General features: G+C 41.6%; 1 protein-coding gene across 1 annotated transcript in view; it reads left to right on the top strand.

The window, feature by feature from the left end:
• Positions 1-24,121, top strand: part of GRIK4 (glutamate ionotropic receptor kainate type subunit 4) — a 112,966-nt gene that overhangs the window by 73,007 nt on the left and 15,838 nt on the right. The window contains exons 11-13 of the mRNA XM_015813736.1: positions 480-683; positions 17,595-17,708; positions 23,718-23,827. Coding sequence (XP_015669222.1) covers positions 480-683; positions 17,595-17,708; positions 23,718-23,827 — 428 coding nt within the window. The remainder of the gene's footprint in view (positions 1-479; positions 684-17,594; positions 17,709-23,717; positions 23,828-24,121) is intronic.

The raw sequence follows: 24,121 nt of genomic DNA, 5'->3' as shown, positions 1-24,121 counted from the left end.
GGACTGGAGATATCCTTTCCCATCCTTAGTGCTAGGCTACTATAGAGCAGTAGTCAAACATCCTTCTCTCCATATTGAATGCTGCTAGCAACTGTACCCCCTGCTTGTTGTAGCTGTGCCTCTTACCCCTAGTTCCTATTGCACCTTTCCAGATTGTTCCACATATGCCAGGGGCCATTTATTGCCCACAAGAATCCCACTTTTCTGACAAAACTGTCACTTGCATAGAATGAGATGGTTGTCTGTCTGCCAAACCTGGGGGAAAACATCTGCTCGTTTGGATCTAGCCAGCTCTTATACTGCATCCCCCAGATAACTTGAAAGCCTGATGTATCTATTCCAGAGATTTGTTCCCCTTCCCAGAAATTCCCAGTGAGTCCCTCGTATCACCCGCCCCTGCTTTCCGATTTGTGCTGAATCTAGTGCTGTTGCAACTCCGTGGCTAAGATGAGAATGACAGCTGCCCAGTTTCGATGCAGGAAAACCCTTATTTAATGCTCAAGGGCAACCATCAAGAGCTGGAAGGGAATGACCGCTACGAAGGCTTCTGCGTGGACATGCTCAAGGAGCTTGCGGATATTTTGCACTTCAACTACAAGATCCACCTGGTGGGAGATGGAGTGTACGGAGTTCCTGAGACTAACGGAACGTGGACTGGCATGGTTGGAGAACTGATTGCTCGGGTGAGTAAGCCAGCCAACACTAAAGACTTAAGGGTGCTCTACCAGAATTGCATGTTGCCTTCTTTTAGGAAGTAGTTTCATTCTCCTATTTAAAAGCATCCCTTGGGATGTAATGTTCACCGAATTGTTATGGTAGGGATAGAAATCTCTAAATTAGTCTCCTCCTATATCCATCTTTCTCCACCTAGCGCTCTCTAAATATGTCAGGCCAGTGCTTCTCAACTTCAACAACTCAATGATGTGTGATTTTCAAACTTTCAGAATTCCTCAACTTCCCAGACTTCTCCCAATAATTCTAGGAGTTGAAGTCCACATAGCTTCAAGCTTCTGAGATTGAGAAACATTGTGTTAGACTACAACTACTATATCTGCCTGGTAATTGCAGACTGACATGTCTTGAGAATACTGGGGTTGGGGAAGACCTATTTGGATGGTCCTGTGTTCGGTTTATATGGAGATACTTTTGATATGGGAAGCATTAAAATGTGAACTCTCCCATCTACACAGGAGAATCAGTTGGTTAAGCAGATTGTGGGATTATTTTTGTTGGTTTGGATTGTGACTTTGGACTGGATAAATATATATGGAGGATCTCAATCATCAGATCATGCTTGTCTCAAAGGTGTGTCAGCTGCCACCTCACACCTGCTTCTGCTTTGGTTAAAGCAGGGGTAGGCAACCTTGGCTCTTTTATGACTCGTGGACTTCAACTCCCAGAATTCCTGAGCCAGCACAGCTGGCTCAGGAATTCTGGGAGTTGAAGTCCACGAGTCATAAAAGAGCCAAGGTTGCCTACCCCTGGTTTAGAGGTTTAAAAGTGGTGCCAGATCTGACGAGGGTGTTTTTTCCAAAAGGCAACTGGACTTTTTTGGGTTGTTCTTTTTTTCTTTCTTTAAAATGTTGTGTTTCTGATCCGCGAAGCTTCTTGAGTTCCCTTCTTCAGTTTGGACTGGATGTGTTACAGTATGGCTAGAAAGACATGTTGTTGATTAGGATGGTAAGACCTGAGGGTGGTTGTTTCCATTTCGAGGGAGGAATTAAATGCAAGGGAGGACCGACCTCGACCTGCTCAAGCTCCTGAGCTGATATCGGGCTTCCATCTTCCTCCAGGGTTCCTGTGTCAGCCAAGGAGATCACTTCAGTCCTCTGAAAGACAAACTAGTGAATTATGTGGGCTCTTAATTGGTCATTTTCAAATGTGATAATCTAACTAGGTTAGGGGGGGAAGTTGAGGATGGAACTTTTCAGCTTCTGAAAAATCCCCATAGACTATTTAGTGCCCCTTGTTCAAAGGGACGCAGAGTGCCATGCGCACCGAGAGAGAGCAACAATGCAGGATTTCTAGGAAGGATTTGAATTCAGAAATCCAAAGACATGGTAACCATCACACGTGAGACGGAAGAGACGCATAGGGTGCATTTTGCACTTTGTGTCTCCAAGGTGAGAGAACAATACTTTGTTAAATGGAGCTGATTGCACATATTCTTCCTCAGTCCTGAAAGAGGAGTTCCCAAAAAGCTAAATGAGAAATTATGGGATAGCATTTGTTCAAACTAATAATAGTTTCTGTGCACCTGACTTCATTGTTCGGTGAATCCTTCCTTTAGCTCTTTAGTAAATGAGTTCCTTTCCTAACTAAGTCTTTAACTCAAATTGGTATGTAAGTTGGAACTCACACGTATAAATGGATTGCTTGTGCTAAAAATGGCAGATGGTGTCATCCTTCCTTGAGCCACGCAATGCCTTCAGGAAAGGCTGGAAACTGCTGAAAACAGACTGTGTACTAAAATGACTCATTGACTTTAAACATCTAGTAGAGTAGAGTAGAGTAGAGTAGAGTAGAGTAGAGTAGAGTAGAGTAGAGTAGAGTAGAGTAGAATAGAATAGAATAGAATAGAATAGAATAACAGAGTTGGAAGGGACCTTGGAGGTCTTCTAGTCCAACCCCCTGCTCAGGCAGGAAACCCTTTACCATTTCAGACAAATGGCTGTCCAGTCTCTTCTTAAAAACTTCCATTGTTCCAGTAATAAGCAACTCAAGGTTAGATAGATGGGCCTTGGACCATCAAGGTGTTTCTTAGCCTCTGGATTGTGTTGGATGATGTCGGGTTCTGTTCACATCCTGAATGACTTTTCTCAGAGTCCCTTCTAGGATTCTGGGAGGCCATTACTTTCCTCCCAGGGAAGCTACAATGATGCAATAGCACTGAGGTGATAAGGGCTAGGAAAAGAGAGATGAGTTCCTAGAGGTGCCCATTTTTACAGGGCTCTTGGAGATTTCACCTTAATCTCAGATGTGAGAATTAATTGACTCTTTGGTATATAACACAGAGGGCATTTGTTGACTAGGAGGGCTATTTTAGCCACAAACAAACCCAAGGTTTTTGCTGGCTAACCTTAACATGTTGGAGAGTCCACATAACATCTCCACTGCTCGCTCTCCATGTCAAGTTATACACATCCTGCTAATTAGGCCACCGAGTGTGGGTCTTCCCTCTGTGCTCTCAAGCAACATCAAACATGAACCTAACTTTTTTTTGGGGGGGGGGAATGTCTCTCATAAAAAGCTATAAACATCCAGCTGGTTCTTTAGTGTTTTGTTACTGCTATTTGTTGTTGGGTTGTTTGCTGGTGCCTTGGGCTGTCATCTTAAATGTGTATAAAAGTGAACAGGTTTTAAACCATTCTTCAAGGCTGCAAAGAGGAAGAACTGCAAAGGAGGAGAAGGGAAGGGAATCTGGCTCTTTTAATCAAATGTTAAAATATTCTGTCAAGTGGTTGATAGAAGGCTGTTTGTTTGCTCGCCTGCTTTGGGAAGATAAGAATGTCTAGATTACCTAGAATTAATTATTGAGCTACTTGTTGCTTTGTAACAATGGAAAGAAAGGAGGGGAAAATTGGCTCAATAAGCTTGCCATCACCATTGCGTCCATTGCGATTACTTCCGTGCAAAATTAGTTCAAAGATTCTGGTATGTCAGAAATATGGCCCGAAGGTTTAATAAGAACGATTGAAGAACCCAGATCATAACGGCTACCAGCCCTCTGACAGACTTCAGAAGCAGATATGCAAACTGTGATTGCCCAAATATTCTCAAGGTGGCAGTCAACAGAAAAGCAGCCAGGCTGGATCAAATCCAAGCCGTATCTCAGCCAACTTTCTCTTTTCTAAACCAAAGTCTACTGGGAGCCTGAAGGCAGAGCTTGAATGCTGTGCTGATCTCTCAATTGCATTTCCTGCAGTGGGTATTTAAACAAAAGTCTGCTGTCGTCTCACTATTGTATTGTTATGAATTTGTGTATGCATGCCTTCGAGTAGATTTTTTTACTCTTGGCAATTACTTGGACTAGTCCTTGCAGTTTTATTGGCAAGGTTTGCGAAGGTGGTTTGCCATTGCTTTCCGCCTAGGGCGGAAAGAGAATGACTGGCCCAAAGTCACCCAGCCGGCTTTCATGCCTAAGGCGGGACTAGAACTCACCGTCTTCTGGTGATTGGCCCCAAAACACCCAGCCGGCTTTCATGCCTAAGGCAGGACTAGAACTCACCATCTCCTGATTTCTAGAGTGATGCCTTCACAACTATACCAAACTGGTTCTGGTATGTTCTTATACTGTACATTTTATGTGAAAAAGATGTGTTGTTATTTCTTTGGAAAGTGTACAAAATGTCTCTTTGTAATCCAGCACATCCAGTTCTCAGATAGATGATAAATACAAAAGATGGAGAGCCTTAAACAATCTATCTTAGGTTTGTCCCAATAAGTGAGAGGGTGGAAAAAGGAGATGAAAACCCAAAATTATGAGGGTTTTTTTTTCTTGAAAGAAAACCATCAAACAAATGAAAATTAGGAGGATGCAATTAATGTCGGCTGCCACAGTGCCAGGTTAATTACAAACACTTCTGTACTTCATAGCGTTTTTGTCAAAGTAAGTATACGGGGGAAAAAAAGCAAATCATTACGGTGTGCTAATTAGAATGAAATAAAGGACTTCAAGTGGAACACATAGGGTTAGCCTTCAGTTTGGTGACAATAAAATGGGTTTTTTTTCCTGGTTGGCTGGACAATAAAGTTCAGTGGCATAATATTTTGAATGTTCCTTTAAATTTATTTTGGTGTGGGCCACCATTTAAGCATGAAAATGTGAACCAACAAAGGAACTAATTTATTTTGTCATAAGTAATGGTGGGGTCTCGGGGTGACCCATGCTTGGAGCATGGTTCCACATGAAAAATCTGAATAACTTTACCAGTCTGCTATAGCCTAATCAACATTTATCAGGCCAAAACTAGGAAGAAAAATTCTAGGGAGAAGAGCACAAAGAGAAGTGACTGGAAAATATCAAATTAAAGAGGTTTCTCAGACGTAGGAGCACAGGTCTAAAAAAAAAACCTGGGCACATTTGGAAAGAATATCTGTTTGGTTGATGGATGACCTTGGGATAGGACCTAAATCAATCATGTATTTGGTTAAATGTCTATGGGGATTCTCAATCATCCAGGTCATGGTTGTCCCAAAGGTGTTTTTTCCCCCAAAAAAGGCAACTGGACTTTCTTGGCTTCTTCTTGGTCTCCTGCTTGAGCAGAGGGTTGAAACAGAGATGAGCACCACCCTCTAGAGTCAGACAGGGAAAACTTTTATCTAGTGCTCTGATAGTTTTGTCTTTCAGGGATGACAAGGCTAGACAGAGAGAGGGGTTCTGCTTAAACTCTTAATGGTGCTTGCTTAGGTTTTTTTAAAATCTCTCTTTCTTGCTCTTTTCCCAAAAGGGAGATACATCATCTCACCAGTTGATGGATATCTGGGGCAGTGTGACAGCACTGTTCTTTCATGTCGATGTATTAGAATTACTCTAGCTGTGTTTGCCATGGAACTTCTGGCTATCCTCAGCAATGCCTATTTCACAGGACATGTTGAGAAGGTATTTCAGCAACAGATCCAGCTCTCTGTTCCATCGCTTAAGGCAGGGGTCTCCAAGCGTGGTAACTTTATGACTTGTGGACTTCAATTCCCAGAATTCCTCAGTCAGTTGCCAAGCACCTGGATTTTGATCATGTGACCTTGGGGGGTGTAACTTGCAAAAGTTGTAACTATGGAAAATGATCATAAGTTGCTTTTTCCAGTGCTGTTGTAACTTTGAACGGTCACTAAATGAACTGCTGTAAGACGAGGGCTATCTGTATGCTTGTGACACATTATTTGTCTTTGGAAGGAGATGCCATGCGTGGAAACCACCCTTTGCCAAGGGCTCTGTAACTTAATTACTTGGAGGCCAAGCTGTCACATTCCTAACAACATCCCTCAAATGTAACCCAGTTGTTATTTATGGCTTGTTTTGGCAAGGAGGTGTACCAGTCTAAGGGAAGTCCCCCCAGGGATTGCTAAGGCATAAAAATAGAGTTCTGAGTGCTTTTTTTTTTTTTTTTGCAAGAGAACACATAATCTAGATTAATAGAAGGGTTCAGAGAGGACAAAAGAAGAAGGCAAGGATGCAAAAAGGAAAAGGCACTCAGTATTTGAGGGGCTCCCACAAAGAAGAGGGGGTCACGTTATTCACCAAAGCACCAGAGGGCAAGACAAGAAACAATGGTTGGAAACTGACCAAAGAGAGAAGCAACCTGGAATTAAGGAGAAACTTCCTAACAGTGAGGACAATTAACCAGTAGAACGGCTTGCCACCAGAGGTTGTGGGTGCTCCATTATTGGAGGTTTTTAAGAAGAGACTGGATAGTCACTTGTCTGAGATGGTATAGGTTCTCCTGCTTGATTGGGGGGCTGGACTAGGTGACCTCCAAGGTCTATTCTATTCTATTCTATTCTATTCTATTCAGGATGACAATAGTGTGTGTATCGTTTGTATTAGATTGTTCTGCTCCCTTCTTTTTTCTCTCTCTGTTCCTCTTTTAATCCTAAATAATAATAATAATAATAATAATAATAATAATAATAATAATAGTTGTTGTTGTTGTTGTTGTTGTTATTATTATTATTATTATTAACAACTGAGTAGGTGCTAAGTAAGTATCGTCAATTACACTCAAAATTATTCCAGGTAGAGTTTTATTTCAGCCTATACTTCTGCATTTTATCAACACATTTCAATTACCAGAGTGTTTTAATATAATAGTATTTTAGTAGTCTATTAGACTGCCAAACAGTTACAGTATATAGCTTTGTGCTTAACAGTTAAGCATTTCCTGGAATTCTTGCTGCCTTACATACTTAAAATACGGTATGGGACTGCAATTCTTACCTGCTACTTTTACTTTTTTAAGCCTTTTTTTGTCACTTCCTTTATCCACTTCCCTTTCCCCCAGGTAATATTGCTTCTGAATTATACCTACATCTGGCCATTCGCTGCAACAAAGCATTTGATTTCATTTGCTTCGGCTCTAATAATTATCAATGCAGTACCGCCGGGTATCAGCCTGCTGATCTGCTTAAAATTTATAGCAAAACAGAAAATAGATGCAGCCTGCATTTGTATGAATGCAGGGATAAGGACAAGGAGTTGGGATTGCTGGAGGCACTTCAGTGCCCTGAGCAAAGTTTTAGGCGCCTTCCAAGCTCAGCGGGTTGCAGGTTGCAGGTATAGAGAGCGGTGGAGGTGGCCTTGAGGGAAATACGCAGAAGCTGTTGGGAAAACAAAAGAGGCAGAAGCATTCCTTAAGCCTTGTGAGAGGGGGTGATGTTAGGAAGAAGCTCAGGATGGCTTCATTCTGGGGTGAGAAGGAGGGGAAGGTCGCACAGCCAGGCTTGCAAGATTCTTTTGATAGAACCGATCTGCCACAAAGAAAAGGGGGGGGTCAACCTATTCTCCAAAGCGCCTGAAGGGCAGAGGACGAGAAACAACGGATGGAAACTCATCAAGGAAAGAAGCAACCTGAAACTAAGGAAGAATTTCCTGACAGTCAGAACAATTAATCAGTGGGACAGCTTGCCTTCAGAAGTTGTGGGTGCTCCATCACTGGATGTTTTTTTAAGAAGAGATTGGACATATGTTTCCTATTTGAGCAGGGGGATGGACTAGAAGACCTCAAGATCCCTTCCAACTCTGTTATTCAGTTATTCTGTTATTCTGATCTCAAGAAAGCTTAGTTCTAGTTTCATCTGGTAGAATCTTTATTGATTTAGTCATTTGACTCTATCGAAATGATAAAACTAATGCAATTATACAAAATGCAATTATAGAAAGAAAGCAATAAGATATGTTTGTAGTAAGTTGCCACCCCTGAACAAGAAAGGAGAAAATGTTCTTAAGGCCAAATCTGAGCATGTTCTCAAGATAGTAGCAGAAAAGAAAATGACTGCAGTCTGAAACAAATTTGACTACACTTCATTGTTGCAATTATTTTATACAATGTCCTGGCTCTACATGATGCATTGCAAAATTGAAGGCAATTATACATATATATGATAATGATTAAAATATGCGCTGCAAGGAGCTTAAACTCTATTGTTATTCATTACAATCTAAATTTAATTTCTTAATAGGACCTAGCAGAGATGAATGAGAAGGCTGGACCAACCAAGTCATAAATAAAATAATCTGAAGGCTGTTATTTTTATTTTGTTTTGTTTTGTCATAAAATGTCATTTATGTTAGTCATTTTAAAAAAATATAGAGCCCCCTGTGGAGCGAAATGTCCCTTTTCAATATTTCTTGCAGAAAAATAAACATTTTTCATCCAAATTGACAGCCTTTAGAAATGATATTTTCAAATGGCCTGCAATTTGTGGTAAGTGGGAAAATGAAAAATTGCAATAGATCTCAGTTTCTTAGTAAGGCTGGGATAGCTATCCTCTCTGCAAACATGGATACTTGCCACCACCAATTTTGAGAAACCAAAATTTTGAAGTCTTCACTGGATGAATGTGAAGATTCAGGTACTGGGTTCAAATAAGGCCAGGTACCTTTCTCATTTTAATTAGACAAATTCTCTAAAGAAATAAAATCTAATGGGACAAGGAGTTTGGGATACATCATGGAAAATATCTGAGCATAGCACAGTCTTTAATTTAATTATTGTATTTATCTAGTGCCCTGTCAGCCCAGATATTAAGTATTCCCAAATTCTCAGGTAAATCCAGTAAAGACTTCTAGATTTTCAATGTGACCAAAGGAGGAAAATTATTAGATACATGACCAGAGAAAAATCATAATTAATAGAATAGAATAGAATATAGAGTAGAATAGAATAGAATAGAATAGAATAGAATAGAATAGAATAGAATAGAATAGAATAGAATAGAATAGAATAAACCTTGGGATACTGCTATTGGGGTAGATAGATGCTGGTTGCCAAGCACCCAGATTTTGACTGTGAGGATTCTGCAATGATCAGATGAGGATCTGTCATTATAAGTTTGAATGGTCGCTAAACAAATGGTTGAAAGTTGAGGATTTTTTCTTCTTCCTCCTCCTCTTCCTCCTCCTTCTCCTTTCTCCTCCTCCTCCTTTCTCCTCCTCTTCCTTCTTCTTCTTCTTCTTCTTCTTCTTCTTCTTCTTCTTCTTCTTCTTCTTCTTCTTCTTCTTCCTCCTCCTCCTCCTCCTTTTCTTCTTCCTCCTCCTCCCTCTGCCTCCTCCTCCTCCTCCTTCTTTCTCCTCCTTCTTCTCCTCCTCTTCTTCTTCTTCCTCCTCCTCTTCCTCCTCCTCTTCTTCTTCCTCCTCCCCCTCCCTCCTCCTCCTTCCTCCCTCCCTCCCTCCTCGTCTTCCTCCTCCTCCTTCTTCTCCTTCTTCTTTCCCTCCTTCTAGCTGCTCTATCTTGCCCACATTTCTGCCAAGGCCAGTTTCATTTCAGAGTCTGCTCCTGCAGGTAAAATTTGCCCATTTGGAAGAGTTTTCCATCCTTGGGAAACATCTTCTTATGAGGACTCTGACCCTCATTCACAGTAATCAAGCCAACCACGAAAATAGGGTAAAACAAGATAAATCACAGCTGGCAGGACAGCCTATAAAACAAGGAAGCCAGACAGTGCCCTCTTGGGGAATTATAATGTGCTATGCATTGTAATGTGCTATGCATAAAAGAATGCCGTAATGAACTGTAAGTTATGGCACTTTGAGAAATTCAAATAAACTGCTTACAGTTTGCTTGGAGACTAATGTTATTTCTATAATTTGTTAGTCACCGTACTGCCCAGCCTCTCCTCCGACTCGTAATGTAGTGATGCTTGTTCAGCATAAAGGAGAATTAAGAACTCAGCTGTTAGGATGGGTGACCTCTTCTGCAAGTCACCGCACCAACTAAGCAAGATTGACACAGCAGCCACCGCTTTATAAGAGTGAATAGCTGGGAGTCGTCTGACTGCGATTGCTCTTGTATCGATTTCTCTGGGATTGCTGTTTCCTGCTCACTTTGTGTGATACAATGAAAAGATGTCATTGCCTACAGCTGCAATCTTCTTTGCTCTCCGGCATGCTTTAGACCCGATATTTGGTGTTTGGGTTTTTTCCCCCCCTTTACTAGTGAATTAATGTCTAGTAGGTTATTGTGCTTTTAGTTGAAGACTTCCCATTTTGTTTCTTTTGGTTCAGTGTAGCTGAAGGAATAGAGATGAATCGTCTTTAATTAATCAGCTTACTGAGGAAAGGAAAGGGGGGGGGAATGAAATGAAAAGATGGCAGTACTATTTTTTTTTATCCTTTGGAAATAAACAAATTAATTAATGAGGAATTCATCACCCATTTCCTAGATGAGTTGGACAGGAAGCCATAAAACAAGACAAATCAGGAAAGATAATATTTTTATTTTAATACTCCAGAGGCTCGGCTGAATGGGACTTCTGAATAAACATTGTAAATGGATCCGGAACATAAGGAGGAACACTGCTGGATAATAATTAATTCACTTCTCTCTCACTGGAGAAATACAATAACTCAGCAACAAAAAATTGACTGACCCAACGTATCTTTGATACAGATTTTGGGTCCCTCCAGTTCAGAGTTGCCTTCCTTGCACCATAGATGCGCCTCAAGGTTTCAACAAAGCTTGGGCGAAATTTTGGAGCTGTAACCTGTCACGATAGCTGTAAATTCCGTCCTTATTTGCTTGTTTGTCAAATGTGAGGCAGCCCACTCTAAATGTCTTCTTGAGGGAGCCTTTTTGTAATTTCCACCAGTGAGACTAGGTGGCCTGAAGAAGCTGTTCCCAACCTGGAAAAAAAAATCATCTTTTGTGCAAGGAAAGAGAAAAAGGGAGGAGGAGAGGAGACGTCAAAATATTTGGGGACATTGGAAGACATTTTCCTGGCGTGTTTGCATATATTTGGGCAGAGATTTTATTTTATTTATCCAACAACTTTATACAGCTGCCCAACTTGTGGACAGGAAGGGAGCAGCCATTAATGGCCCAGGGTAATTGTTGTGGGTGCTCCATTGCTGGAGGTTTTTAAAGAAGAGATTGGACAACTATTTGACCAGGATGATATAAGGTTTCCTGCTCAATCAGGGGGTTGGGCTAGATGCCCTCCAAGGTCCCTTCCAGCCCTAGGATTCTGTGTTCTGTGCTGGAGAATGCTGGCACAGTTTGGACATGGATTCTAATGCAGGGATATGCCTGGGACATTTCTCATCAAAATTCAATCTTACGCTGTGGACTTCTTAATTCTCCAATTGTATTTCAAAGAGGGAATAAATGCATTAAGAATCCTCTGTGGTTTCATGCTTCTCCCTCCCCCACCCCAGAATTTGCAGAGATTTCCAAATGCACCACTTGCTACGGGATCCTAACGGGTGCTACTATACATATTACATTATTGGTAGACATGTGAGGAGATAGTCCTTGACTTAACGGCCACATTTGGGACCAGGGTTTCCGTTGCTAAACCAGGCAGTTATTAAACAGGACGCATCTGATTTTACATCCTTTTCTTTTCTTTTGCCATGAATGTTAGGCAAATCACTGCAGTCGTTAAGTGATTCATGCGGTCGTTCTGGAGCCAAGAATTTGTTTAAACTCTCCTCTTGCGTGAGTTGAATTAGGAACCAACTCCATATTTTGGAAGCATTGCATAAAGCTCTTTCTGTGCTTTTGGGGAGATGGGGTGCATGGACGTATCACTACTATAAAAAAACCAATTTCTTTGGCACAAGTGTAAAATATAGACTTACATGTTAGTCTTCCTGAAGGGATGATATGGCAGAGTGTCTCTGTCATGTGCTTCTCTCCCATTCTCTTAGGCAGAAGTAGAGCCCGAGAATCAACCTCCCTCCAGCCTTAGACAGGAAAAATGAAACAGAATCTCTTGGTTCTGAGCACCTCTAGTCTCCGGCAAAATTCTCCTTCCAACTCCCACAGATGTTTTGGACAACCTTTCTTATAATTTGGCAGGTGTTACCTAAACAGCTGCAGGAGGCAACCCAGGCATGGTGCTGACCGTGGATAAATTTCCACAGTACTTAGCAAATCTTCTCTTACTAAATTGTGGCCCGCTGTCTTCAATACCATCAAACAGCATTTTTCACCAGTATAGTCAAAACTAACTCCGTTAGTTACTCTACCAGATTAATTTACTACGAGAGGGTGGACTCCCTTGAATTTTAACTGAAAGGGGGCTTAGCTGCCAAGGCAATGAAATTCAGCATTTGCGGTTAGTAAGAATTCTGTTGGGCCCCAGGGGTTTATTGAGCAAACCAGAGACAACATCAACTTTTAATGAAAAACCGAGCGGGATCATGCTCAGGAGATCTTTCGATGCAGGCAGGCTTTTGTTCTAACTGAAGTAACCTTCTGACTGAGAAGCATCTGGAGATACTGATGCCACCAGAATATTTATATATTTATTATTGCCCACGTTCTGAAGCACAATTTTGGATGGCACACAACAATACTAAAATCACAAGCAAGGAAGTCAAAGCAACAACAATTCCAGCTGCCTAATTCATCATCTATGCAATGACAAAGACAAAATATGTTCTGTCTCCCGTGATGTTTCCACTTTTTAAAATTAATCAGAATAACAGAATGTCAGTGTTGGAAGGAACCTTGGAGGTCTCCTAGTCCAACCCCCTGCTCATGCAGGAAACCCTCTACCATTCCAGACAAATGGCTGTCCAGTCTCTTCTTAAAAGCCTCCAGTGATGGAGCACCCACAGCTTCTAGCGGCAAGTCGTTTCATTGATTAATTGTTCTCACTGTCAGGAAATTTCTCCTTAGTTCTAGGTTGCTTCTCTCTTTGATTCATTTCCATCCGTTACTTCTTGTCCTGCCTTCTGGCACTTTGGAGAATATTGATTATTGGAAAATAATCAATCTTTAAGTGAAGAAACTATGAGCTTAGGAAAAGAAAACCAAAGATAATGAGTAACAGCTTATCATTGCAAAAAGACAAGCTTAAACTTGCTAATTCGGGTACAGCCACCTCTCTTATCAACGTTCAGATTCCATTATGTAGAAGTAGCCCTGAAACTATATCTGTGTTCTCAATAAGGACTGGACTTGCCCTGAGATCCAAGAGAACTAACCATCACTCTAAGAAAACCAGAAGAAAGACTGTGTGGCAGGAGGGGCAAAGTCCCAGAACAGCCAACGAAAAACAGAGACCAAAAAAAGAACCGAGAGAAGAATGAAATAGCTCTGTCTTATCATACTTAGTGTTGTGGGGTCCTTGGTGCTCTCTGAGCTTGGTTGTTTTCTTGCAGGCATTTCATTACCAAACTAGGTAACATCATCAGTACCCTATGCACACTGGAAAACAACCAAGCTCATAGAAGTCAAGAATCCCACAGTTCAACCCTGAGCTACAAATAGTCTCTCGTATCTATAACTTAGTGCTTTCGAATATGAATACAAGTCCTATCATTCTTAGTCAGCATAGCATCATTTCAGATCCAGATCCTAAGACCCAAACTTCATAGAGCCTGCTAGCATCGATCCGTTTGCAAGGATTACTTCCTGGAGACTCGGTTGAGTAGACAGGCAGGTTAGTTGGGACATCAATCTTTGGTGCCCTCGGAGCCCTGATCAGACTCAAAATTCAAGTGGATCATTGAGAGCAGAGTGAAGAATCCATGGACTTTTATTGCTAGAAACCATAGATGGATGGATGGGTGGGTGGGTGGGTGGGTGGATGGATGGATGGATGGATGGATGGATGGATGGATAGATAAATAGATAGATAGATAGATAGATAGATAGATAGATAGATAGATAGATAGATAGATAGATAGATAACCTTTATTGTCATTTTTTACTATCACACAATGGCACACATTAAAAATGTAATTTAGTTGCTTGCTCTCAAAGTGTACACATACATAACACACATTTAAACACTCTATAACCAACATATGTATAGACCTACACCCTTACATATAAGTAACAAGCTTTAGAGTTCACAAGGTTAATGCCGTATGGAACAAAGCTGTGACTGAATCTGGAGCCCTCTCTAGTGGTTTATGTTTTGACAATGGCCTTTTCTCGAGAATGTTACTTTTAATATCGATCTCTGGTTTTACAAGGGCGTTCTTTGCCATCTAAATCCATAATGACACCTCACCCCCAGTGCCCCAGAGAACTCACATTAATATAAAGGTCCTTTGTGAATCATTTGTGGTATTAAACATAATAGGAAAATGGTTATCTTCTGCGAGTGTGATGGATGTGTCAACTTCCATTTGCTGAAAATAGTCTACTGGCCTTTAAATGTCTAATAAAGGAAGCAAGAGAGCTGCTACATGCTTTGCTGTAAATAGTTGCTGGGAATGGAGGAAGGTCTATGCCTTTAACCGGGGCTTTTTTTTCTCATAGAACACCCAGAACGGAGTTCCGGCACCTTTTTTGGATGGAAGCTTGTAGGGTAGGCAAGGCGGGTTGTATGACGTGTGTGAGTTCTGGCACTTTTTTTTTTTTTTTTTTAGAAAAAAAGCACTGCCTTTAACTGAGGGACAAATTCTGTAGAACAGAGTCTCTCTGTGGTTTGCATCAAATGGAGCTTTCCTTGAACTGAGGAGAACTTAAAAGGGGTCTAAATTTGGTGGGTTTCATTAGTAGCAGGACTTTAATCCATCAGAGCACTTTAATCTAGCTTGTATATTCCAAACAACATACTGAGTCAAATGTTCAGATGCTGCTATCGGTAGCATAAACCATGATTTCAGGGATCTTAACCAAACAGAAAGACTGAGGTGATGACCTTCTGTCTTTTAGTGCACAGACAAATATTCTGACTCTGTGGAAGAATCTTTTTTTTTTCTCTAGCAGAAGAAAAACCTGCTTATTTTGGCTTATGTGCTAAAGGGCTGAAGGATAAAAGGATGTATGAAATTCTTTGTGTGGGTGCACCAATATAGCCGCTATTTGTTCTTGATGGAGATACTGAAAAATAATAGTTTATTTTATCTGCACGGTCACAGGTAGAGGCTGAATTCTGAAATAATATAAGCCACTTCAATAAGACTTAATAAGGACCAAGGTTCCTCTGCAGAGGGGAGAAGGGTGGAGAAACCTTTCAGGATTACAAGGGGTGGTGTTGCTACTGTTCCATTGTTTTCACTTTATAAATGCAGGTTTAAATATAGCTCTTTTCTCTCTCCAATGGCTTACTGAAAGGAATAGTTAAGGTATTCGTATTTCAAGTTCACAAGCTAAAAGGTTACATTTCTCCAGCTGGGTCAGTTGACATATTTAGACAGATAATTTGTTATTTTTAATAGGATATTAGTTGTCCAGAATCACGTGGGAAGAGAGTGACCATAAAAACTGATAGGTGGAAGACCATATAAATTGAGGAGAGAGACAAGACCATATAAATTGAGGAGAGAGATATGACGGGTGCATTATGTTACAGCAGAACTAAATACCCCAGATTACAAGATACCCCAGCCTTTGACATACTTGTCAGAGGTTTTCAACTTTGGTTATGAATCATGAGTGATAAATCCCTGTTTATTGTTTCTACAAGTTCCTCTACAATGAGGAACCTACCAGCCTGGAGATGTAAAGGACAAGGGTAGGATATGTATAGTTAATTTTCAGAAGCAATGCAACGGCTTCCTACCTTGGGAATAATACCAATGTGAGAGGCGGGGAGCTTGCTACTGTTTTGGTTCCCTTAAACAAATACACACCCTCAAAGAGCAGTTTCATGACATTAAATAAGACCAGAGGTGATAAAAGTCACATTTAAAATGAACATCCTTATCCAAGTTATATAAACGAGTTAAAAAAAAAATTTGTAGTAAGGCATGGCTCGTTTTGATTTCTTATCAAGGTTGCCGCATCGCCACCTCCATTTAAATATGAAGAAAGGAAGAAGTCCTGTCATTTGTTTATGGCTGTTTCTGCAGCAGTGTTCTTTTAACTAAAGGTGTTGCAGCCGAGCTTCCATTTGCAAAATGCCAACTGTGATAGATTGTGGCTGCGTTTCTGGAAAGATATGATCTTCCAAGAATAGAGCCCTGAACCAGGACCACGGAGAGCTCCCTACATTACACTCTTCTGGTTTATTAGTTATTTTTTATTGGACTTCCATCCTGCTTTTCCTTCGGTAACTCAAAATGAACTACATACCACTTTTCCCTGGTTTTTTTGCATAAAAGAACAACCCTACAAAGTAGAATGGCTGAGAAGGCTCAAAATCACCCAGGGAGTTTCTATGGCTGAGGTTGGTGCAGTAGTTAGAATGCAGCATCGCAGGCTAATTCTGCCCACAGCCTGAAGTTCGATCCTGACCGACTCAAGGTTGACTCAGCCTTCCATCCTTCTGAGCTTGGTAAAATGAGGACCCAGATGGTTGGGGGCAATAGGCTGACTCTGTAAACTGCCCAGAGAGGGCTGTAAAGTGCTATGGGACAGTATATAAGTCTAACTGCTATTGCTAATGCTACTATGCCAACATCTTAACTAATACGTTGCACTGACTCTCAGTATGACACCAGCTTCCTTTAGGCCTGATGCACACTTGGAGCAGAAGATTTCTGAGACTTCTGGAAATTCCATCACTGCTAAAGGACGCCTAATTGGAGATTGTTGCCACTGGTGACAGAGTATACCTTTTCAGATTCCAGATGGCAAGGGGGAAAGATGTTTAAGGTTCTGCTTAGCTTCCTAGTACAAAGCAAGTGCTGTTGAAATAGGAACAGTCCACACACAGAAAGAGGAGGTGTCTCCAATCCATTCTTGCTCTGTTGGCTTTGTGACCTGGGAAAGGTTTGATCCATATATTATTCTCCCCCACTGGCATGGAGTGATACACTCCACATTATTAGTTCCAAGATTATTCCAAGATCTCTTCAGGCATCTGTGTAGTAGGACACAGAACAGGGATTTGAGATTTTTGTTCCAATGACCAGTGGCTTCCATAGCCATGGAAGAGAGAGGCAGAAGTTGAAACTCATTTCCCTGGGGAAAATTGCTTGTAAGTTGCATGTTTGCGATTGATTGGAATGTCTGTTGTGTCCTTTTGGCCAATGAAACAGAAACCTAGCTTGATTGTCTGTTCCCAATAAAGCAGAGAAGGGGTCCCCAAGGTCCCAAAAAGAAAAGATTGAGCTACATCCTCCAGAATCAGCAACGGGGGTTCTGATTGTTTCTCCACTGTGTTTTTTACTGAAATAGTTGCTTTGAAGAATGACCATTGGAGAAACTTAGGGACCAAATTGTCTTCAACTCAGACCTCTTTAATTAAGAATCCTGGGATATGACCTTGAGTCAGCTGCTTCTTTCGGTTTCATTTTGCTCAAGACATTTGTCAGACGTGCCTAACTTTGCATTCTCTCTCTTTCTCTCTCCCTCTCCACACACACAAACACAGAGAGCCAATGCCATAAAGAATATCTTTCTCTCAAGCCTTCTTCCTTAGGCAAAACTTCCACGAGAATAATTCTTTAGAAATCAGCCATGTCAGATTTCTTCGCTACCCCAAACCCCGTTTGGGCAACAGGTATCGATCTCTCTGTGCTTCCTTTTCAGAAAGCTGATTTGGCAGTAGCCGGCCTGACCATTACAGCAGAGCGAGAGAAGGTGATTGATTTCTCAAAGCCGTTCATGACTCTGGGGATCAGCATCCTCTATCGCGTTCACCTGGTAAGATACATCACTTAAAAGCGTTTGCACGTTGAAGGATATCTGCATACAAATGTTGAACAAAGCAATAGCTGTGAGGATTTGTCTACCAAAAAGAGGGGGAAAAAACTCTGTTTGTTTTCCTACTGTTTAAAGGCATTATTTTGATATTATTTAAAACCTCAAAATTAGCTCACGTTGAGGATTTTATTAGGGCAAAGATTGGTCAAGAGACTTGTTATGCTGTGCCAGATATTGTCCGCTTTTTTTTAATTAACATTGTGGGAAAATTAGAAATTACACTAATTATAAAACTCACAATCAGAAATTAGATTCTGTACTGGAATATCAAAGCTGGTGGCAGGAGTTAATTCATTTTGGCTGATTTAGAAGAAAAGCTAATCGGGGTCAGCCTTGATTAGTAGTTGAATGGGATATCACCTGGGCAAACCAGGCTGCAGGCTGAAATGAAAATCAAAATAATCTCCTGACGGTTTCTAAGAGCCTAGCTCGACTCAACAGAACCTTTACCTTTTGGGGTTAAAGATACCTTTCATGGTAGCTTTTGTAAACATAATAATAATAAACCTCCTATTCTGTGACGTAGCAATTCTGCCCTTTGCAAAGTGGTGTGGATAATTCCCTCCTAGGAGTTATCTGTTCTCCTTCCAGAAGTTCACGGAGCATAGAAGAAGGAAGAGAGTGCTTTGGCTACCTTCAGGAGACCCTGATTCGTGGATAGAAGGACTTCCTAGTTTCTACAAAGCTCCGTTCTTGGACGATGCTCCTTGACAAATGTGCAAGTCTCTGTCAGAACCTCAGCTTTGAACGTACATGTTCCTACTGCCATTTGGTTTGGGCTTCTAATCTGCAGGCCTTTTGTCAGCATCTCCAACAAGATGCCTTCCAGTTTTATGGGACTAGAACTCCCACATTTCTCCATTAGGGAGACAAGCGGGAGAAACTCCTTTAGACAAATGGGCCCACCACTCAGATGGCAGCATCTTCACCCACTGAACAATAACTCTATTTTATCCCAGACTGGTTGAGTTGCTCTCTCTAATCCCTGTGCAAAAATCAGGTGGCCATTATATTAACAGATGCAAGCCTAGATGGATGCTAATTCTGCCTTTGCCCTTGGATTGAGCTGTGACTGGGGGAGTAAAAAAAAAACAACACCACCCACTGAAAGAAAAAAAAATGTTTTGAAAAAATAGGCTTAACAGGAGAGGGGGAAGAGTAGGCAGATTTCAGGGGGGAAAAGGCAGAAAAAGAAAAGGAAGCTTATCAAGTCAGTTCCCCTTAGATAAGATTTTCCTTGCCCTTTTCCTACTGTGCCATTTTATTAGATGGTCTCAGCCCTGAGAGCAGGAACACAACAGATACTCAAGAGCAGGGGTGTCAAACTCAATTTCATTGAGGGCCGCATCAGCATTGTGGTTGTCCGGGGGGGCAGATGGGTGTGGCCAGGATGGGTGCGGCCTACTGAGTGGGCGTGGATGGAGTGGGTGTGGCCTACTGGGTGGGCATGGCCAGTTCTACATCGTTCGCGTCAAGGGTACCTGTGGGGGCCTGGGCAGGAGTGGGACAGATCTGAAGGTCTCTGGCAGAAGGGGGTGGGACCAGGGCAAGTGCCAAGGCATGGTCCACTGGAGAAGCCTCACTGCCTGCTGAAACCCCTCTGCCGGAGCCCATCAAGCTGGATATGTGAAGTGGGCGAGGTCCATTTGCTGGCGACTTCCAGGCGATAGTACATTTCTTCATTCCTCTCAAAGGGTGACACCTCCCCAGTATGCACCCAGGGGTCGGGGTGGACACGGCAGGGGCTGGTTCCTTGCTGTTTCCGGACAGCCTTGTGGAGCTAAGACCGAATGCGTTTCAGCATAGATGGCCACCACAAAATTGTACATTGGCTCCCGTCTGGCCTGGGCCAGGGCCAAGGCAGAGGGGGCCGTTCCCTCACTGTTTCCAGGATGTCTTCGCGGGCCACATGAAACCACTTCGCCGGCCGCATCTGGCCCCCGGGCCTTGTGTTTGACATGTCTGCTCAAGAAGTCAGAAGAAGAAGGGAGAGATTCTACCTATTTGCGCAATTCATCGCCATGATTTTGCTTATTTCCTTCTCAGGATTTCCAGAATTGGGAAATGCATGCCACTTGGCTATCTGCCTCTCCAGTATCTGCTAGTAGGAAATGCTTTTTTCCCAGAAAGGAAGGGCACCTCCATATCCTCCCTCTAATATGCCATCAGCTCAATGGCAGAAAAGCATTTGCCAATGGGCCAAATTTCTTCATCTTGTTGTTTTCTACTATCGTGATGGAAACTTCACTGAAACATTTAGCGGTTGCCCCTAAACCGTATGATCTACCCGTTCTGGTGGTCTATCTGCCACGGAATTCTGTCCCTTCAAACTGCGGTTTGCAACGGAATGCTATATCCCTGGTTTCTGTTTTCTTGTCTTTTTTTTTTTTTAAAGCCAGTCTCTCAAAAGAAAGCAAAGAATTGCTAAATCGAGTCTTTTCAGCAGTTTAGAACAAGAGTTGTCTTTGTGTCCTTCAAAGCAGGTAGGAGGCAGCCTTTGTGCCTTGGGATTTTCCAGGGTCAACCTTTTTTTAAAAAAAATAATAATCTGACATGTTACAGAAAGGAACCAATAGGTACTGTTGGATCCCGAGCTCAAATGTAGAATTTAGTATAGCATTTTGCTTCCCTTTTTTGTTGTTCTTCACATTACCTCTCCAAACGTCGGCTCTTGTGTCTTAGAGTTGCTCTGTAACTTCTCTATGGGTTTTTTTTTGGGGGGGAAGCCTGTTGCTTAGTATATACTGTATAAAAGCAGTGCAGCAATTAAGTAATTAAAAGAGTAAATATTAATTTAACACTAGAAGGCTTGAAAACTCATTACACTAGTCTTCCTGTGAAGGTCTGATGAAAATGGTGCTCAAAGCCCATCTGTGCCTCTTCCCTTCATATTCCGGCATGGAAAACTGCAGCTGGCGTTGTGTTAATCTATGGTTTCCATCAGATGTTTCCTAACAAATAACTGCAGAAGCATTTCCAGCCTGTTCAAGTGGCATTGCCTCGTCTCCTCCTCCTCTTCGTTGAGATGACATTTTGCTTCCGTCTTCTATCATTTCTTTTCTCAGTCCTCCGACCCGGCTTGCCCATACCCTGTTCTACACACACACACACACACACACACAGACACACACAAGCTTCATCACAAATAACTACAAATGGCAAGCTCAAATGGGCCTGTCATTTGTCTCAATTTCATGTGTTGCAATTTAATCAAGTGTGGCTTTCTGACACGGGGACTCTAATAGGAGGGCTAGCTGTTGACCTGCTGTTAAAAACACAGCTTTCTTCCTCTCCCCCTCCCCCATTCAAACTAATGGAATATTGTGGAATGGGGTCATTAAATCAGGCCTTGGGACTCAGGGGTTTGGTGCATACTGTCAGCAGGGAGATGATACTGCTGTATTTTCCAACAGTGAAACTTTCCACGGCCTTTCTGTGTGTTCACATGAATGGATATCTCCGTTTAACAAACTTGTGACTTCCTTTTAGAGCAGTCTAAATGGGCAACTCATCAAAGTGGGAGAAAGCTAGTAGACCTGTGATGGATAAGAAGGAACTGCCTCACGTTTGCTCAAGGTCCCTTATGCCAAAAGCTCCTGGCAGTAGAAAAATAGTAATTAGAGTAATTAGAGATCTGGGCTTGATAGGACAAGATATGGTACTTATACATTAAAGGAAAAAGTACAGGTAGAACAGCTCATTTAGTGACTGTTCAAAGCTACAACGGCATTGGGGGGGAAAATGACCCTTCCAGCATCCCCATGATCACGTGATCAGAATTCAAAGGCTTGGCAACTGACTCATATTTATGACTGTTGCAATGTCCCAAGATCTGGTGATCCCCTTTTGTGACCTTCTGACAAGCAAAGTCAATGGGGAAGCCAGATTCACTTAACAACCGTGTTGCTAACTTATCGACTGCAGTGTTTCACTTAAGAACAAAGGCAAGAAAGGTCATAAAATGGGGCAAAATGTACTTAACAAATGTCTCACTTAACAAGAAATGTTTGGCTCAATTGTGGTCATAAGTCAAGGACTACCTGTATTTCTAATGTGGGACCATGTGCGCCAGGGCAACTGTGCAATTACCAGTTTCACAACTACATGCTACACGTGTAGAGTCTCTGCGTAGTTAAGTCACTAGAAGACACTGATTTTGGTTGCATTTGCCTTTGTTTTCTTTAGCCAAAAAACAGACAATAACAAATGTTTTCTGAGTTGGACTCCTCATCCGAAGGACATGGGGGCGGGAGAGGAAAGGGTAGGCCGTCTTTTCATGAAAGATACTTACCTTGATTTCCAATCTAAACCTGTGTGTTTTGAAACACACCATTTTCCATTGTTTTCAAAGCCCAACCAGTTTTGGGGGTGGATAAGTACAAACGTTGTGTTAGAACGAATTGTCTTTTTCTCCTGTTTGAAATCCACATATCCTAAAATACCCTTCCCTGTTTGTTTGTTTGTTTGTTTGTTTGTTTGTTTGTTACTTGATTCAGACAAATTATGTAATGGTTTGTTGTGGCATGAATGCTTTTAGACAAAGTGTTAAGCTTGCTGGTTTTAATAGATGCCATTGCACTTTGTGATAATGATGATTTTATTTATTTAATCCCTGGAAGACAGAAAAGCAAGTAGAGATTCAGGATGCAAACTGAAAATGTTTCATGAGAAATGAAGAACATGACACAAAATCTATTTTTTTTCCTCTGGACAAGTGGCAAAAGTGATTTATGGAAACACTAGATCTGTATGACATAAGCCATCTTCCTGCTAGCATTGGTCAGAAGAAAACATGTTATACAAACGAACTACCACAATTCTGAAATTTTGTGCTTTTTCCACTTGAAGCAGTTGTTTGTTCCACCATGCATCTAGCTTTGGACCTTAATTTGGAATAGGCTTGTTACTAAACAGCTATTATCCAGGAGATCAATTCCCAAGAAGCTGGTTCTTGCAAAATTCCCCTTTTCTAAAACATTTGCCCCAAGATACTGAAAATCAGTCATAGGAAAGGAATCAACTGAGAACAGAAAAGATAAGATAACCTTTATTGTCATTTTTTTCCTGTGGGCGCAATGGCACACACTAAAAATGAAATTTAGTTGCTTCCTCTCAAAGTGTACACATACATAACATACATTTAAAACATACTATATAAACTTACATATAGACCTACACCCTTACATATAAGTAACATATAAATATTATTCACTGTCCATCTTGAATACATAAGGGAAGGAGGAAGCTTTAGAGTTCACAAGTTCATAATACTGTATGGAACAAAGCTGTGACTGAATCTGGATGTTCTGCTTTGGATAGCACGGAGCCTCAGGATTCAAAGTGAAGATGCTTCATGAAGAATGTCCCAAAGGTGCTTTTTCAAAAGGCAACTGGACTTTCTTGTTTTTCCTTGAAGACATTTCGCTTCTCATCCAAGAAGCTTCTTCAGTTCTTCAGCTGCTTCTTCAGAACTGAAGAAGCTTCTTGGATGAGAAGCGAAACGTCTTCAAGGAAAAACAAGAAAGTCCAGTTGCCTTTTGAAAAAGCACATTTTGGACAACCATGACCTGGATGACTGAGAATCTCCCTAGACCAGGGGTTCTCAACCTTGGCAACTTCTGGGAGTTGAAGTCCACAAGTCTTAAAGTTGCCAAGGTTGAGAACCCCTGCGCCTAGACGTTCATGAAAAATGGAGAGTAGCCTTGATTTGGTGTCCATCTCAGCTGGACTTGTTCCTGTAGCTTTATTGGGAACAACGATAAAGTATTTTGACCGCCTAGTTCAGATCATGTGCATGGTGGATGTCTTACCAGGAGACAGTGAATCCCAAACTACCCCACCTAAGCTAGTCTAGCTTACTCACTTATTCTGTTCAACAAAGGTTTGTTTTTAAATTTGTCTGAAAGTCGTAGAAGTGAACTGTAATGATTATTATTATCTCTGTCTTAGGGGCGCAAGCCTGGCTATTTCTCGTTTCTAGACCCCTTTTCTCCCGGGGTTTGGCTCTTCATGTTACTTGCCTACCTTGCAGTCAGCTGTGTCCTCTTCTTGGTAGCCAGGTAGGTTAACTTTTCATTCTATGGAAATGAAAATGCACTGACATTGTGTTCAACGTCTCCCCCCGCCCAATGGAGATGAAACGTTTGCAGCCAAATCGCCAAGCTTGGAGATCTGAGCTACTAATATTCAAACACTTTTCATTCTATGTCTATTCCCTGTCCTCACAGTGACCCTTACTGGCAGCTTCTAAGAAGTACATGGAGAAATCTAATGTGGTTGCTTTGTACAGGTTGATGAGGGAGGGAGGGAGGGATGGATGGATAATAATAATAATAATAATAATAATAATAATA

Source organism: Protobothrops mucrosquamatus, unplaced genomic scaffold, assembly GCF_001527695.2.
Source record: "Protobothrops mucrosquamatus isolate PMUCROS unplaced genomic scaffold, P.Mucros_1.0 scaffold186, whole genome shotgun sequence".
In the NCBI taxonomy this organism is placed as follows: domain Eukaryota; kingdom Metazoa; phylum Chordata; class Lepidosauria; order Squamata; family Viperidae; genus Protobothrops; species Protobothrops mucrosquamatus.
This window is presented reverse-complemented; position numbering and strand designations above follow the sequence as displayed.